This window comes from Cynocephalus volans, chromosome 6 (genome assembly GCF_027409185.1).
Source record: "Cynocephalus volans isolate mCynVol1 chromosome 6, mCynVol1.pri, whole genome shotgun sequence".
In the NCBI taxonomy this organism is placed as follows: domain Eukaryota; kingdom Metazoa; phylum Chordata; class Mammalia; order Dermoptera; family Cynocephalidae; genus Cynocephalus; species Cynocephalus volans.
The window spans coordinates 84,897,555-84,915,443 of NC_084465.1; the positions used below are offsets into that span (position 1 = coordinate 84,897,555).

General features: G+C 38.7%; 1 protein-coding gene across 1 annotated transcript in view; it reads left to right on the top strand.

The window, feature by feature from the left end:
* DNAH11 (dynein axonemal heavy chain 11) overlaps nucleotides 1–17,889 on the top strand; it is a 315,191-nt gene that overhangs the window by 160,118 nt on the left and 137,184 nt on the right. Inside the window, exons 44-49 of the mRNA XM_063101058.1 lie at nucleotides 917–1,048; nucleotides 5,239–5,412; nucleotides 7,087–7,291; nucleotides 14,205–14,370; nucleotides 15,028–15,130; nucleotides 17,233–17,472. Coding sequence (XP_062957128.1) covers nucleotides 917–1,048; nucleotides 5,239–5,412; nucleotides 7,087–7,291; nucleotides 14,205–14,370; nucleotides 15,028–15,130; nucleotides 17,233–17,472 — 1,020 coding nt within the window. The remainder of the gene's footprint in view (nucleotides 1–916; nucleotides 1,049–5,238; nucleotides 5,413–7,086; nucleotides 7,292–14,204; nucleotides 14,371–15,027; nucleotides 15,131–17,232; nucleotides 17,473–17,889) is intronic.

A 17,889-nucleotide genomic window follows, 5' to 3' on the forward strand; every position in this document is an offset into this window, starting at 1 on the left:
ACTTGGTTTGTTATAGCTGGCATTGCTGTGTATGTGATAGTGATAAAACCCAAATGCTGCCTCCAAAAACTGGGAGAATATCTTGTGTTTTTAGAGTCTGTGACAATGCTAATCAATGACAACTATTTTGTGCTTTAGAGAACTAGCCCCCAAACATGTCAGGGCTGGTTATTATTTCATATGATAAAGGCCATTGCAGTGGCCACATTGCCTCATTATTGATGTGATTGCCCTGAACGGGGGTATGTTTAGGACCAACAGAGCACGTTTCACCTGGAGTGTATGAAGAACAAGTTCCTGGACAGCGTTTCTTCCAAAGTTAAATTCAGTCTGGTGTCTAAAAAATGCCACAGGCTAAATTTATGACAACAGGTAAGTAAAGGGACTGCCAGAGCACTAATGGAAAGTCGGTTAACTGATGTCCAACAAGAGGGAGATAGTTCCGTAAATGCCTGTCCGTCCAGTGCAATCTTACACATTCATTCCCAATGGTATCGTACAGCAGCACGCATTGACAAGGAAAGACGTCTTCAGTATGTTTGTGAGTGAGAGTGGGTTACAGAATATCACTGTAGCATGATTTCCTGTTTATAAAAAAGTGAATATAGATATATACCCATTATTTTTTCCTTTTGCTTATATATATTTCTGGTATTTACAGTGATTATTAATTGGATTACTTAAATTTTTGGTTTTTAAAATAATCTGTTATTACCTACAGCATCAGTTTGGTTAAAAGTGACAGAGGTTTTTCCTGAGGCGGTGATTTTTGTTTCTCCCAATGTAGCAAATCACAGAATTGAGAAAAATTATATAATCTCTTAAGGATAAAGTGGAGTTATTAAAAAAGTCCTGTGAACTTCCACCAGTACTTAAAAATGTTGCTGTAAACCAATGGCAATTTCTTTTTCTTTAGACTATTTGTGCTCTTTTGGAGTGTTTGCTGACTCCTGAAAATGTACCTTCTGACAGTCCAAAAGAAGTTTATGAAGTCTATTTTGTCTTTGCTTGTATCTGGGCATTCGGAGGCACCCTGGTACAAGATCAGGTATGTTTAATGTTTTACAGAACCAATTTTTTTTGCAGAGTGGGCTAGAATGGTGGAGGATTATGACATGTGATCCATATCTTTTTGTTGTCATAAATCTGTACTACCTGCCCCATTCTCCCCAAAGCCTGGGCATTCTCTGGGCAGTCCCATACAGGCTGATGGTTCTAACCCTGGCTGACAATGCCACATTCCTGGCCTTCAGCCCAACTCTCTCTTCTGAGCTCAAGCTTCTGTTTCCACTGCCTCTGGAGCATCGCCTGCAGCATGCTCTTCTACTGGCAAGTCACATGCAATGTGCCTGTGAGGTAGACCTCATCCTCTGCCCCACACCCAAATTTGTTCCTCCTCTTTATTCTTTTTATTTCCCAGGGATGTATTCCTCCCAGTGGCTCCAGTTAAAAACCTGGGAGACATAATTCTTTCAAATGTCTACATCCCATGATCTCAAGCCCTTTTAATTTTACTTTATAAAACAGCTATCAAGTCTGTCCCCTCTTCTCCATCAGTGGCTTAAACAACAAAAATCTATTTCTCACAGTTCTGGAGGCTGGAAGTCCAAGATCATGGTGCCAGCATCGTTGGGTTATGGTAAGGGCTCTCTTCCTGGCTTGCAGGCAGCCACCTTCTCACTGTATCCACATGTGGCAGAAAGAGAAAGGTAGCAATCTCTCTGGTGTTTCTTCTTATAAGAGCTAATCCCATCATGAGACCCCTACCATACTGACTTCATTAGACCTAATTATCTCCCCAATGTCCCATTTCCAAATAGCATCACATTGGGGGTTAGGGCTTCCACACATGAATTTGGGGGCAGGGGGTCACAATTAAGTCTGTAGCATATAGTAACCTTCAAATTAGTCTCTCTGTCTCTAGTCTCTCTTATCTCTCATCAGTCTCACACACTATTCCAGGGTGGCCATTTGTGAACTATAATCAGCCTGAGCCAATTTCTCTTCATTGGTCTTTCCTCCAGCTTAAGGTGAAGCTGTCATGCCTACACAGCATTTCTTACACAGCTTTTTGTAGCTTCTGATTCCCTGTGGGAAAACACAAGACAGGAACTTGCATATATACTCTCCCACTCCACCCCACCCCCTGCCCCATACACAGAAACTGCTTAGACTTACCAGTTACAAAGTGGGATTGTTTCAGACTTGGAAATTTGCAGATTGAATCTCTGCTATGCACCATTGTGGCTACATTTTTCTCAAGTAATCTTTACAATAATTCTTCAAGGTATCCTCATTGTGCAGATAAAGTAAAGCCCATAGGGAAGAAGCAACTTGTCCAAAGTCACACTGACAGGAATGGCATTGGGATTCCCACCTGTTTGTCTTTCTCCAAAGGCCACGCCTTCCACGGTACCTCAGGACCTCTCATGGTCATAGTGCTGCTACAGGTACCCCTGCATTGTTACATTAAAAACCGATGGCACGTGTCTTCCAGACATCCTGAATCTTTCCAGGCATAAACAGGGAATTTACATTGCAAGGCTTCACAGCCGAGAGTGACCCATATTTCTGTCAACTTACTCGCTGTAGATCCTAAGATGAGTGGTTGATATAACATGTAGGCCAGCTCTGCTTCTTGTCACTAGGTTACCATAACTCATATCTATAAATAAATCGCATTCACTTGGTCTCTTAGATCTTATTCCAGCCCTTCTCAGAAGCCAAGTTTCCTTCTGTAACCTCCAAGTGCTTTCTAAAGGATAGCAGCCCATCTTCCTGACAGTAAGAGTCAAGTATTGGTGTTGAGTGACCTCATGTAATTTTCCCAAAGGCACAGTGTGCAATGTGTGTGGGTTTCTTGCTCATGGAGGCCACATGAAGACACAATACAACCCCTTTCCTCCTGCCAGGGTTTTTCTTTCAATGTTTTCCACAGGGTCTCTCCTTCTCCAGGATTTTAAAATCAGGTTGGATGCTGATGGTGAGATCTTTCCATTCCTGATGGTAATGCCTCACCAGCAGGTCGTTTTTTAATCACCGGTTTATGAACATGGCAGCCACTATCTAGTTTTTTAAGCCAGAAGCTGGGCATCACTGGTCACCTTTCTGTCCTATACACTCCTTCCCCAATTAATAGTCAACATCATAATCATCTTTAAATTTTCAAGAGGTCTCTATGAAGTATTCAAAAGAGCCTATGAAGCTGGAAACTTGAATAAGGCAACTATAAGAAGCATTCTTAGTATAGCCATTTGTTAGTTCAACAAATTGAGTGCTCATCATATGGAGGGAATATACTCAGAGCTTACTATAGGCCATCTCATTTAATCTTCAAAACAATGAAAACCTGTATGGATAGGTTCAACTATTCTTTTTCTTTTACAAATAAGAAACTGAAGCTTAGAGAGGTAAGTTAACCTGCCTAAGGGCACAAAGCTAACCTGTGCCTGAACCAGGTTCAAACTGCAACAGATTGATTCAGGACCTGTGTTCTCAACCCAGGCCATTGCAAACAACCTCCACAGTGGGTCTCAGATGAACTCTCTCATAGCTCCCATGAATGGCCATCATTTCTCACTGGGCATACAAAGTGGCCTCCTCACTGTTCTTTCTCCTCAAACACTTCCCCCATAACCCATTATCCACTCAGCAGGGTGATTTTTTAAATATAAATTGAATCATACAATATATTCCAGAATTTAAAATAGTTTGATGGATTCCTATGCCTTTAAGGTAAAATGATAAATTTTAATTCTGTTTACAAGCCCTCTGGATCTGGCCCTGCCCAGCTTTTCCTACTTCTTCCTCTGCCTCTCCCCAGCCCTCCCCCAACCCCAGCTGCACCAGCTATTTCTTTCACACAGCAGTTCTTTCATACCACAAGATCTTTGCATATGCTAGATTCTTCCTGGAATGGTCTTCTGCCTAGTGTGTGCCTGTTCTCAAAGGTGGCTTCCCTGAACATCCAATTGAAATAAGCCAATTAAAATAAGCAAGCTCTCCTTTCACTGGACTAGGTCTTCCTGTGGATATAGGTGTCACTGGGCCATGTCCTGCTGTGGATATAGGCGTCACTGGGCCAGGTCCTGCTGTGGATATAGACGTCACTGGGCCAGGTCCTGCTGTGGATATAGACGTCACTGGGCCAGGTCCTGCTGTGGATATAGGCATCACTGGACAAGGTCCTGCTGTGAATATAGGTGTCACTGGGCCAGGTCCCGCTGTGGATATAGGTGTCACTGGGCCAGGTCCCGCTGTGGATATAGGTGTCACTGGGCCAGGTCCTGATGTGGATATAGGCGTCACTGGGCCAAGTCCTGCTGTGGATATAGAAGGGGGTTGTTAGTTGTTGGTACACAGTTGCCATTTCCCTTCCTCTATTTTCTAAACCCTAATCTAGCAGCAAAGGGCTCGTACCTATCATCATAGAAAAACAAGCACCTCCTAGTGAAGAGAGCCTGTTCCCTGCCACCACAGTCCTCTCTGGAGAAAGGGAGTTGGTCTCCATAGGGTTTTCAGCTGGAACTCTCAGTTGTGCTCTGCTGGGAAACCGAGTCCATGCCTTTTTCCATTCCTCCACCCCTCACAGAGGGGTTTCCAGATTTGGAAAGATCAACAAAGTTTTAATACTGATTTGTGGAAATGGAACAGGGTTGCCAGCCATTTATTTCTCTAAGTAAGAACACTTACAAAAATTACTATTTGCCATCACCATAATTTTACAGAGGAAAGGAATTATAACAATAAAGGGGCCAAGGAAGTTATAAGCTCAGAATGAAGGACAGTATTTAAATCAAATAGGGTTACCAGTTTTCAGAACTACTCCATTGTTCTTATATTTCTCATTTTACCATCGATTGATGAGAACATTGGTAGAAATCAACACCAATATTTGATAACCACTGTCTTGTGGTACCTCCCATGGTAATTTGCATGATAGCTTGGTGTTAATCTGAGGTTCACCTAACTTTGTCTTGCTTTTGAAGTTAATAATTATTCCACAAAATTGGTACGTGATAGGTATATGTCAATTATAGCTTTCTACCTCTATGATTGTCATTATAACTTATTTCTAGTTATTTATCTTGGGTCAGTTACTCAGTCCCATGCCAGGAGCTTCATTTGTAATTATGATTCTGCACACTGCAAATGTGTGTTGAGCAGGATTTGGAGGGGCTTTGTATGTTTCAAAATTACCTTCGAGTTTGCAATAAAGAATTCTCTTGTTCTCCTTAGCTTTCTGATTATCAGGCCGACTTCAGTAGGTGGTGGCATAAAGAGATGAAAGCGGTGAAGTTTCCATCCCAAGGAACAATCTTTGATTACTATCTGGACCACAAAACTAAGAAATTCTCACCTTGGGCTGACAAAATTCCCAAGTTTACTATGGATCCAGATGTACCTTTGCAGGTAGGTATGGAACATAACAATATTTAAGGAACAATGTGCTGAGTGGAGACTTTTTATTTTTTTTATCAGTTTTTCTTTCCTTCTTGATACATAAATTATTATGACAATGGTCAACATACAAATTTCTCAGAGAGAATCTCAGCTATAGGAATGCTTAGTGAGATAGCTATTATATTTCAGTTAATTTCACTTAATTCTGTGCTAACAGTTTTCTTTATATTTTCCTAGAAACTTTGAGTTTTGTGAAAATTGGAGGCATCTTTCTGTTAGTTCAGTGATTCTTATTTCTGAACTTATACATTTCTTCGACAGCACTTTTCACATTTAGCTTCCTTCTTTTACCTTCCAGCCATAAGATGAGTATGTTTAATCTCTTCAGTTCATGTGTTTCCAATGCACATGGCTGCTGACAAATCGAAATGAATCTTTCTCTTTTTCTTCATTGTCTCTCTTTCTACCTTGCCCTTCTACATTTCTCTTAAGTCAAGTTATTCTTTGATCACCTTATGCTGCCTCAATTTGTTTTCCTTTTTGTTATATTTCTTTCTTAAAATCACATCATTCTGATTCATTTGAATCTTATTATTTCAAGTAGTGCACTATGAATGGAATACAGGTGATTTCTACTGCATTAGTTAGGAGGTAGCTAGTGTAAAATAACAGAAAACCCAACGCATCAGTTTCCTGGAGCGGCTATAACAAAGTACAACAAACTTGGTCACTTAAATAACAAATATATTGACTCTCAGTTCTGGAAGCTAAAGGTCCAAATTCAAGTTGTTGGGGGGTTGGTTCCTTCCAAGGGATGTGTGTCCATTAAGAAATGCATCCAAATTATCAACTATCTTTTAATCATTGTGCAGAATTCTATTTCCTGTACATCTACATCTATAACCCCTTGTGCTGATCTTATATTTTTATCTGTGTTCCCTGAGTTTGATTTTTATTTATCTGTGTTTTTCATTTTGTTGTATTTTTGTATGCCACTTCAGATTCTTTGTAAAACAATATGGTATATAAATAAGTAAATAGTCAATTTTCAAAACATGAAAATTAAACTTCAACTTTTAATAAAGCAATGCGTAAGTTTCAAAGGTGCTTTGGATTTGTGAATATCCCACTTCAAAGCCACTCTTTCCCACTAAATTGGTCTCTCTCCCTGGGCTGACTGAACTCCTTTAGCTTAGATTATACCTAATCATTTTGCAATTTAGTCTAACCAAGCCAAGGCATTGCTCCCATTTGTGTGGCTCCCAATTCTCAAACATTTTGTCAGCTCCTGAAGAGCGGTGGACAGTTTCTTATACATGACTGGATTCTCCTCTTTGCCTAACACAAGGTTGGGCAGAGAAGTGTTCGGTGAATCGGGATACTTGGGGGCTAGTACTTAATTTGGAAAATATAAATTGGTTGCTTATGCTATGGCACTTTAACAGCATTAACCAACCGCTGTCCTCCAGCTGTGATTTCTGAATTCTAACAATTCAAAACTGAAAATTAGGTGTAATCTCTTCTACTGGGTGTCAACTTAAACTAAAAATTCTTTGGCTCTTAATTCTAAAGTGACTATGTTGGGTCAGATACAAAATTTTGGAATGCCTCTCTCTCTCTCTCTCTCTCTCTGTGATCTTTCTCTCTCTCTGTGATCTTTCTTTTCTGCTGTTTTTTCCCCAGACAGTTCTGGTTCACACATCAGAGACAACTCGGCTTAGATATTTCATTGAGCTTTTGCTTGAGAAAGGAAAACCACTAATGCTAGTAGGAAATGCAGGAGTGGGAAAAACAGTCTTCGTAGGTGACACGCTGGCAAGTCTCTCTGAGGATTACATAGTATCCCTTGTGCCTTTCAACTACTACACAACGTCCGCAGCTCTACAAAGTAAGTGCTTCTGTTTACATTCTAGAAACAAGAGATCAGAAACTATCAAGGCTAGGACACGTAACCCAGAGAGACTAATACCTTTCCCTAGGATTCAAAGTTTTGCTTTGGCCTCAAATGGACTTTTACTTATCATCACCCCAGATAAGTATACTTTGTTTAAATATTGTTGTGAATTTGGCCATTTATATCGCCTACGGGTTTGTTTGGGTTATTATTCTTCAGAACAGCAAGAATTTACATGAACAGTGTTCATTGTATTGCCTCTAAACCATTTACCTTTAATTAATTTCATGGAGCCCTAGCAATATAAGAGTGTACTCAAGGAAGGGTTTCTGGTTACTTTTTCAAGTAAGGAATTGATTTAGGACAAATTCATTAAAACTGTATTGATGAAATGACAGACCGGGAGCTGTTAACTAAATCTTACAAGAACATAGGAATAATCTTGAACTATTAAATTAATACATCAGTGTTTCCAAAGAAACCATGGAGATGCGGGTCGTTCTCAGAATTAGGAGGTCAGCATGGGAAGCAAAGAACTGGTGGTGATAGGCCTCTCTTTGTCCGGCAGGGGAATGGGGTTATACTGTGGGGGCAGTGAAACTCTCTAATGTCTAGTCGTTTGCTCAAACTGTTGAGTTGCCCTAAATGTGGGTTCCTGGGGTGGAGGAGCGTGCATGTGTGTGTGTTGTTTTTGTGTTCTTAGCTGTATCAGTGGAGACTGACAATAAATTTTCTTACTCACTGGCATCATTAACTCAGCCAATAGTGATTTTTCTGCAATACCCTTTTTAATCAGTTTGTCTTAGTGAATGGAGCAATTAGAAAGCTGACAGCATATTACATATTGATACATATTATTATACATATTTAATACATATTATTTATCTACTTTTCCCCAGGTATTATGTGGAGTATATGCTTTTCATTCATAGACGTGAAGGAAAGAATCTCTTTATGACTTGTAAATGGAAGATTGGGTTACTATGTAGTAGTTGAACAAATTAGGTGACTGTGATGTAAGGGCATCTGGCTAATTGCTGAAAGGGATCCAGGCATGAGTAAGATTTAGACATCGCCTGTTAGTATGAGGAATAGAGAGAGCTATGTTTGTTAGTATACTTTTAAAGAGAGTTTAGGATTGGAAACATTTGAGATGAGGTGATAAATGGGCAAAGAAGTATATTAGGATAGAAGAATCAGCTTAAGCAAAGATGTGGAAAAGAGAAAATTGTGGTAGACATTCAATGAATTGAACTTCTGAGATGCCTGAAGCACTGTGTTTGGGTAGAAAAAACGGAAGAGGCTGGAGTTATACTGGAGATCGAGTGACCAGCTGTCCAGTTTGCCCATGACCAAGCGGTTTTCTGGGACATAGGATTTTTATTTTTATTGAAACATAACTGATTGTACATATCTGTGGGGCACAGTGTTGAATATCAAAACCTGTGTGCAAAAAATAAATAAATAAATAAATAAATAAATAAATAAACAAACAAACAAACAAAATACCCCCCCCCCAAAAAAAAAAAAAAAAAAACCTGTGTGCAATATGTGATGCTCAAATCAGGATAATTTGTATATTCGACCTTACACATTATAATCATTTTTTGATTATAGAATTAGTGAATCTCTTTCTTAATTTCTCACTAATCCCCTCCCTTCCGCTTTCCCACCTCTGTTGGCCTCAGTTCTGTTCTCTCCTTTTGGAAGTTCAACAGATTACTGTGATAGTTGTATCTTTCTTTCTTTCTTTTTTTTTTCTTTATTTCTATTTTTAGATCAAAATATTTATTGAATTATTATTGCATTCCAGCACTTCTATAGGTAGTAAAATTATAATAGTGACATGGATTAATATTAACAAATAACAGTGATTTCCAGCAACAGTGATTAGCTCACCAACTAATTTTTTTTTATGGGGAGAATGTTAAGAATCTGTTCTTCTAGCAATTTTTTTTCCTACAATAAAGTGGTTTGATTATTTTATTTATTTTTATTTTTTTATTTTTTATTGGAACAGAGTTGGTTGTACATCTCTGTCGAGTACAGAATTGAATATCAATACCTGTGTGCTATATGTGATGTTCAAATCAGGATAATTAGTATATTCAACATTATACAATGTTATCAATTTCTTGGCCCTTTACCAATTCCTCCCTTAACCCCCAAACCTTTCCCCTTTCCCACCTCTGGTAACCTCAGTTCTGTTCAATTCTCTTGAAAGTTCAATGTAGTATTGTGATTGTTATATCTTACTTTCCTTTTTTGTTTGTTTATTATCTGTGCAGAAGCTTTTTAGTTTGGTATAATTTCATTTATTTATTTTCCTTTGGTTGCCTGTGCTTTTGGGGTCATATTCATAAAGTCTTTGCCAAGTCCTACTTCCTGAAGTGTTTGCCCTACGTTTTCTTATAGGAGTTTTAAAGTTTCAGGATATATGTTTCAGTCTTTAATCCATTTTGAGTTGATTTTGGTATATGGTGAGAGGTACGGGTCTAGTTTCATTCTCCTACATACGGATGCCCAGTTTTCCTAGCACTATTTATTAGAGGGCAGTCTTTTCCCCAATGTATGTTCTTGGTACCTTTGTTGAAGATCAGTCAGCTGTAAGTATGTGGGTTGATTTCTGGGTTTACTATTCCATTGGTCTGAGTGTCTGTTTTTATGCCAGTACCATTTCGTTTTTGTTACTATAGCTTTGTAGTATTATTTGAAATCAGGTAATGTTATGCCTCTGATTCTACTCTTTTTTGCTGAGGATTGCTTTGGCTATGTGGGGTCTTTAGTTCCATATGAATTGTTTTTTTCTATTTCTGTAAAGAATGGCATTGATATTTTGATAGGAATTGCATTGAATCTGTAGATCAGTTTGAGTAAATGGACATTTTCACAATGTTAATTCTTCCAATCCAAGAGCAAGGAACGTTTTTCCACCTTTTTGTACTAACTTAATTTCTTTCAGCAGTGACTCATAGTTCTCATTGTAGAGATCTCTATTACTCAGATCTCATTACTAAAATTTTTAATCAGCTATAAGTTTTTATGGTAGAGTCTTTAGGTTTTCCTGTATATATAGGATCATATCATCTGCAAACAGGGACAGTTTGACTTCATCTTTTCCAGTCTGGATGCACTTTATTTTTTTCTCTTGCCTGATTGCTCTTGCTAGTACTTCCAATGCTATCTTAAATAGGACTGGTGATAGTGAGCATCCTTGTCTTGTTCCCATTCTTAAGGAAAAAGCTGAAATGATATCAGTGATGGGTTTGTCACATATGGCTTTTATTGTGTTGAGATACTTTGCTTCTATACCTAATTTGCTGAGAGTCTTTATCATGAAGAATTCAACATTCTGTCAAATGCTTTTTCTGCACCTATTGAGATAATCATATGTTTTTTGTGCTTGATTTTGTTGATTTGGTATATCACATTTTATTGACTTGCATATGTTGAACCATCCTTGCTTCCCCTAGGATGAATCCCACTTGATCATGGTATCTAAATTTTTTGATGTGTTGCTGGATTATGATTACTAATATTTTGTTGAGGAATTTTTCTTTAATGTTCGTCAGAGGAGATATGGGCCTGTATTTTGTTTTTGTTGTGGTGGTGACTTTTTCTGGTTTTGGGTCAGAGTGATACTGGCCTCATAGAATGAGTTTGGGAGAATGACCTCTGTTTCAGTTAATTTGAATAGTTTGAAGAGAATTGGCAGTAATTCTTCCTTAAAGGTTTTGTAGAATTCAGTAATAAAGCCATCCAGTTCAGGCTTTTCTTTGTTGGGAAACTGCCGATTACTGCTTCAATCTCATTGCTTGTTATTTGTCTATTCAGGTTTTTGTTTCTTCTTGGTTCAGTGCTGGTAGTTTGTATGTGTCCAGAAATTTATCCATTTCCTCCATGATTTCAAAGTTGTTGTCATGTAGTTGTTAATAATAGTCTCTAATGATTCCTTTTATTTCTGTGGTATTAGTTGTAATGTCTCATTTTTGATTTTTGATTTTTGAAATTTGGGTCTTCTCTCTTTTTAGTTAGCATAACTTATGGTTTGTCATTTTTGTTTATCTTCTCAAAAAAAATTAACTTTTTGTTTCATTGATCTTTTGTATTATTTTGGCAAGTCTCAATTTCATTTAGTTCTACTCTGATATTATTTCTTTCCATCTACTAATTTTGGGATTGTTTTGTTCTTGTTTTTTCATTCTTTGAGGTGTAGTGATAAGTTGTTTAGTTGAAATCTTTCTGTTCTTTTGATGTAAGAGTTTACTGCAATAAACTTTCCTCTTAGTACTGCTTTTTTAGTATTCCACAGGTTTTGATGTGATGTGTCTTTATTTTCATTAGTTTCAAGAAAATTTTTTATTTCATGTTTAATCTTTTCTTGGACCCATAGGTCATTCAGGAGCATATCATTTAGTTTTCATGTATTTGTATAGTTTCCAGAGTTTCGTTTGTTATTGATTTCTAGTTTTAATCCATTGCGGTTGGAAGAGATACTTGATTTCAATTTTTTTAAATATCAAGACCTGATTTGTGACCTAACGTGATCTATCCTGAGAATGTTCCATGTGCTGATGAGAAGAATGTATATTCTGTAGTTGTTGGATAAAATGTTCTATAGATATCTGCCAGGGCAATTGGTTGAAAGTGTAGTTTACATCCTGTGTTTTCTGTTGATTTGTTGCCTAGATGATTTGTCCAGTGCTGAGAGAGTGGTGTTCAGGTCACCTACTATTTTCATATTGGGGTCTGTCTCTCTCTCTTTAGGCCTAATAGTGTTTGCTTTATATATCTGGTTGCTCCAGTGTTGGGTGCATATATGTTTATTCCTTTATCATTATATAATGGACGTCTTTGTCTCTTTTTGTGGTTTTTGGTTTAAAGTCTTTCTTATCTGATATATGAATAGCTATTCCTGCTCATTTTTGGTTTCCATTTGTGTGATATATCTTTTTTCTATCCCTTCACTATTAGTCTGTGTGTGTCCTCAGCTAGCATTCTGTGAACCTGATTGCTACACTGTAGTACACTGGCACTCCTGTTTCAATGGGTTACCCTGGGTGAGGTTTCCTCTTTTCTCTTTCCTACAGGCAGAGGCTCCTTCTGGGTCATTGCTTCCCCCAGGGGGTTGGGTTGGTGGTGATTGGGAATTTTCTTCCTTATTCTATTTGGGTATACTAGTTTCTGGACTGTCAGAGGGTTCTGCATGTGTCTTTCTATGGATCAAGGCAGTTGTGTGGGTTGTACATGTATCTCTCACCTCCAGGTGTGCTACTGCATGTGGCAGTGTAATTCCCCTTGTGGGTTGGGCTACTGGGTCATTGGTCTGCGCTCACTCACCTCTTTGCCTGGGCTCTGCTGATGACTCTCCCTTGTCAACGCAGTTGAGTGGTCTGTGGGCCACCTGCACAGCAGTGGTAGCTGATGCTGTGGCAATGTGCTGCCCTTGCAGCAGAAGTGGCTATGGCAGTGGCTGTGGTTTACCACCCATGTGGCAGTGGTGTCTGCAGCAGTGGCAAGGGCTGCCTGTGGCTGCTGAGACACCCACGTGCACTTCCTGCCTTCTTCTGGTCTGGTGGTAGGCTCCACATGGCTGTTCAACATGGGACTTTTAGTGTTAACACTGGTACAGAGCTAGACAATTTGGGATAAGTTGTAGCCATAATTGTAGAGAATGCTCTTGGATACAGGTTGAGGAGACTGTATTTCACTTGGTAGGAAATGGTGAGCCATTGATGGGGAGCAAGGAACTGACAAGACGTCTTTTGGGACGAGAAGTCTGAGGTGGAGAGACCAGTCTCCATAAGTAGTATATGAACTAAATGTAATGTGGACCTGGGTCAGAGTTGTAGAAGGGGAGGTGACAGGTTGAGAAAGTCAGGAAACAACTTGAGATACTATTTACAGGCTATGGCTGGGCAGACAGGAGAGAGAGAGATCTATGAGGCTTCGTATCTGGCTGACTGGCAAAGTGTTAACCCCATAAGCAGGAGCTCAGAAGGCAAGACAGAAAGGTGGGTTGTGGGTGGAGAAGAGATGAGTTTGGAAAGAGGCAGATTTGGTGTTGGCCAAACATTCAGGTGTCAATGACTAATAGAACTGGTGTCTAGCCAGCACTTGGACATGTAGGTTGGCTGCTTGGAAAGGTATTTGTTTTTTCACTGTACACTTCTTTGTTTATTCATCCATTTATTCATTTGTTCATTTTACAGATGACTTATTTGTTGTGGTCATTGTCTGGGATACAGCAATGAATATGACATAGTTCCTTGGCCTCAAGATATTTATAGTCTGTCTGGACAGTCACCAAGTAATTAAATACTGCGTCTCAGGATTTTCTACACCCACGACTCACTCTCAGACATATTGACACAAAGCCTTATGGGCACATGAAGACATGTAACTTCATGTACACATGGATAGTGACTCACACACCATCCTCTTGTGCTTCTGCACTCCAGTGACCCAGGAAAGAGATGTGGGAAACCTTCTAGAGCTGTTCCTAGGACAGTGGAGTGCAAGGACAATGGAGAAGGACTGAGAGATGAGGCCATGGCTGGACTAGCAGTGGGCCATAAATCAGAGTGCAGGGGAGGAAAGTGCACAGTCGAGCAATGGGCTTGTCTCAGATGTGATGGGCAGTGTGATGTCATGCTACATACGTCGGGGTCTCTGGAAAAGGAGAGCAAGAATGACCTCTGGCAATAGGAAGGGGGTTGGCAGGAGAGCATGACATAGAAGGAGGTGGCCAAAACACATCTTTGATATTATCCTGTAAAGAGGTGTTACCTGAAACCATGGGATACATGAAATCAGGAGAAGAGGGCAAGAATGAGAAAAAAATACCAAGGACAGAAAGTTTATATTTTATCAGTAATTGATGGAAAGAATTGTATATTCATTTCAGAAATTCTTGAGAAACCTCTAGAGAAAAAAGCTGGCCGTAACCATGGTCCTGGAGGAAATAAAAAATTGGTTTATTTTATTGATGACATGAACGTGCCTGAAGTGGACTTATATGGGACTGTTCAGCCTCACACTCTGATTCGACAGCATATTGATTATGGGCACTGGTAAGCCACTCTCTGTATTGCATTCTCGTCCAGAATCTAGTTATTATTATGGATAAACATTTTAAAATGGGATTATCCCCAATTTCTTACTCTTCTTAGGAGCATTTTCTTTAATACCTTTTGGGTTTATTTCATATCCCTTTTCATCATATTAAATGGAATTATTTCCCTTTGTATCTTTAGAAGATTGGATTGAAAAGTATCCTAGGAATGTTAAGTCTGTCCAGAAATCATGTCCTCTTTAAGGATTAACTCACACTAAATTGTTTAAGAGAAACTTGACCTTATTCTGTAGAATGTAAATTTTTGGTAATATTACAGTCCGCAGTCCCTGACATTAACTACAGGGAAATCTTCTCAGCCCATCCATGGAGTCTTGCTATAAGTACAAGGCAATTTTGAACCAGTAGTAGAGTCACATGAGAATCAGTAAGCAGTAATAGTTTTTATTGATTCAGCTCAAGATCATGATTTTGGCATCTTCAGTTTTCTGATCTTCAGTCTCGATGTTGCCCAGATAAAGCTCACGAGGTCAACCTCACAGAGCCGTTGTAAAGATAAGGAGACAATTTGTGATGAAGGCCTTTATGAACTGATGGATTTGTTGTCCTGTCATCTCCAGTTTTTGGGTTTAAGGTTCTGTTTTCTTCCTTTTAGGTATGACAGGCAGAAGATGATGCTTAAAGAAATCCACAATTGCCAGTATGTTGCCTGTATGAACCCGATGGTGGGCGGTTTCACAATCAACCCCAGGCTACAGGTAGGGCGTTGAGTGCTGCTCTCTCCCAAATATCTCTAAATGTTATACTCAAAACTCATGGATCTTGATTCTTGACACTTTTGAGTACAAATTAAGACTTCCTCCAAACATTTGGTTAAACCTATAAACTTTTTTTTTTTAATTAGTAGATTTCATACTTTACAGCAGTTTTAGGTTTACAGCAAAATGAGCTGGAAATACACAGTTCCCTTTTATTCCTTCACTCTCCCCACTTCATTTTACCCTGTTATTAACGCCTTGTATTAGTTCCAATTGATGAGCCCATATTGATATATTATTATTATTAACTAAAGTTCAAAATTTACATTAGGGTTCATTCTTTCTGTTATACATTCTATGGCTCTTGACAGATGTACAATGACAGGTATTCACTATGACAGTATCACACAGAAGAGTTCCACTGCCCTAAAATCCCTATGCTCTGTGTATCCATCCCTCTCTCCCCTCTGAATCTCTGGCACAAGTGATCTTATTTTTTTCCCAATTTTTTTTACTGTGATAAAATACTGTTACATAAAATTTACCACCTTAAGTGTACAGTTCAGTGGTAATAAATACATTTATAGTGTTGTACAACCATCAGCACCATCTATCTCCATAACTTTTTTCATCTTGTGAAACTGAAATTCTGTATTCATTAAACAATAACTCCCCACACCTGCCTCCCCTAGCCTCTGGCAACCACCATTCTACTTTCTGTCTCTGTGAATTTGACTGCTCTAAGCACTTCATATAGGTGGACTGGCTTATTTTTGTGACTGGCTTATGTCACTGACCATAATGTCCTCAAGGTTCATCTGTGTTGCAGCATGTTGCAGAATTTCCTTCCTCTTTAAGGCTGAGTGATACTCCATCGTATGTATAGACCACATTTTGTTAATCCATTTCATCTCCTGATGTACACTTGAGTTGCTTCAGCATTTTAGCTAATGAGGATAATGCTGCCATGAACATAGATGTATAAATATCTTTTTGAGACCCTGCTTTTGATTCCTTTGGGTATATACCCAGAGGTGGAATTGTTAGATCATATGGTAATTCTATTTTTAATTTTTTGAGAAGCTGCCATTCTAATTTCCACGTGGCTGTGCCATTTTTCACTTTCATCAACAGTGCACAAGCATTCCAGTTTCTCCACATCCTTGCCACTATGTTATTTTCTGCTTTGTTTTTTGATAGAGCCATGCTAATGGGTGTAAGGTAGTATCTCATTGTAGTTTTGATTTGTATTTCCCTAATTAGTGATGTTGAGCATTTTTTTCATATGCTTATTGGCCATTTGTATATCTTCTTTTGAGAAATGTCTGTTCAAATCTTTTGTCCATTTTTAAGTCAGGTTGTTTGTTTTGTTGTTATTGAGTTTTGTTGTTATTGAGTTCTCTATGTATTCTGGATATTAATCCCTTAAACTCTCATATCTTAACTGCCTCCATAATTTTGCCTTTTCCAGAATGTCATATAGTTGAAATCATATAGTAGGTAGCCTTTTCAGATTGGTTTCTTTCACTTAGGTTATGCATTTAAGGTTCCTCCACGTCTTTTCATGACTTTATAAAAACCTCCTTCATTTCTTTTTATCACAGAATAACATTTGTTTTATGAATGCACCACAGTATGTTTATCCATTCACCTACTGAAGGACACCTTGGTTTATTTCAGGTTTTGGAAATTATGAATAAAGCTGCTGTAAACATTTGTGTGCAAGTGTTTGTGTGTGCATATAATCTTTTTAATAGTAGTAGTAACAGCTATAGCCACTACCAACATACATACAACAACAGTATACAGCGACTGGGAAATGTGGCTCTGCTTTATGTGTCTCTCATCCTTTAGCAGGCTGTTAAGGTCATGGCAAAGTCAGAAGCTTAAGAGAACATGTGGAAACACACAAGCCTCTGACAGTGTCACTTCCACTTCATTCTGTTGGCTTAAGCAAGTCACAAGGCCAAGCCCAGAGTCAGAGTGAGACAGGGCAGCAGGACTGGAGATGGGGAGGAGTGAAAAATTAGGCCATATTTTGTAATTTTCTGGTATGATTAAAATCCCTATTTTATACTACTCATATTTGTTTTTCTTTTCAGAGACATTTCACAGTATTTGCATTCAACTTTCCATCCTTGGAGGCACTAAACACCATTTATGGCCAAATCTTTAGTTTCCATTTCCAGCAGCAAGCATTTCATCCGTCAGTCCTCAGGAGTGGCCCCACTTTGATCCAGGCAACAATAGCATTCCATCAGATGATGATGCAAAACTTTTTACCCACGGCTATTAAATTTCACTACATCTTCAATCTGAGAGACCTATCAAACATCTTCCAGGTACCTTGACCACTCTATGTTTTGCCTCTTGAGTCGAGGAATCATTATAGTAATGTTAATGGTGTTCACTCATAGGATTTAGGTGAAAACTATGCTACATACTTTTACATGTATTCTTTCATTTTATGCTCAGAAACTTCTCTCTGAAGTAAATATGGAAGATTTATTATTCCCATTTTATCAGTGAGAACAGTGGTTCTCCTCACATTGTATAGTGTCTTAGTCCATTTCTGCTGCTATAACAAAAATACCTGAGACTAAGTAATTCATAAATAATAGAAATTTATTTCTCAGAGTTCTGGAGGCTGGGAAGTCCAAGATCAATGTAGTGGAAGGTTTGGTATCTGGTGGGGGCCTGGTCTCTGCTTCCAAGATGGCACCTTGTACTCTGGGTCCTCACATGGCAGAAGGGATGGA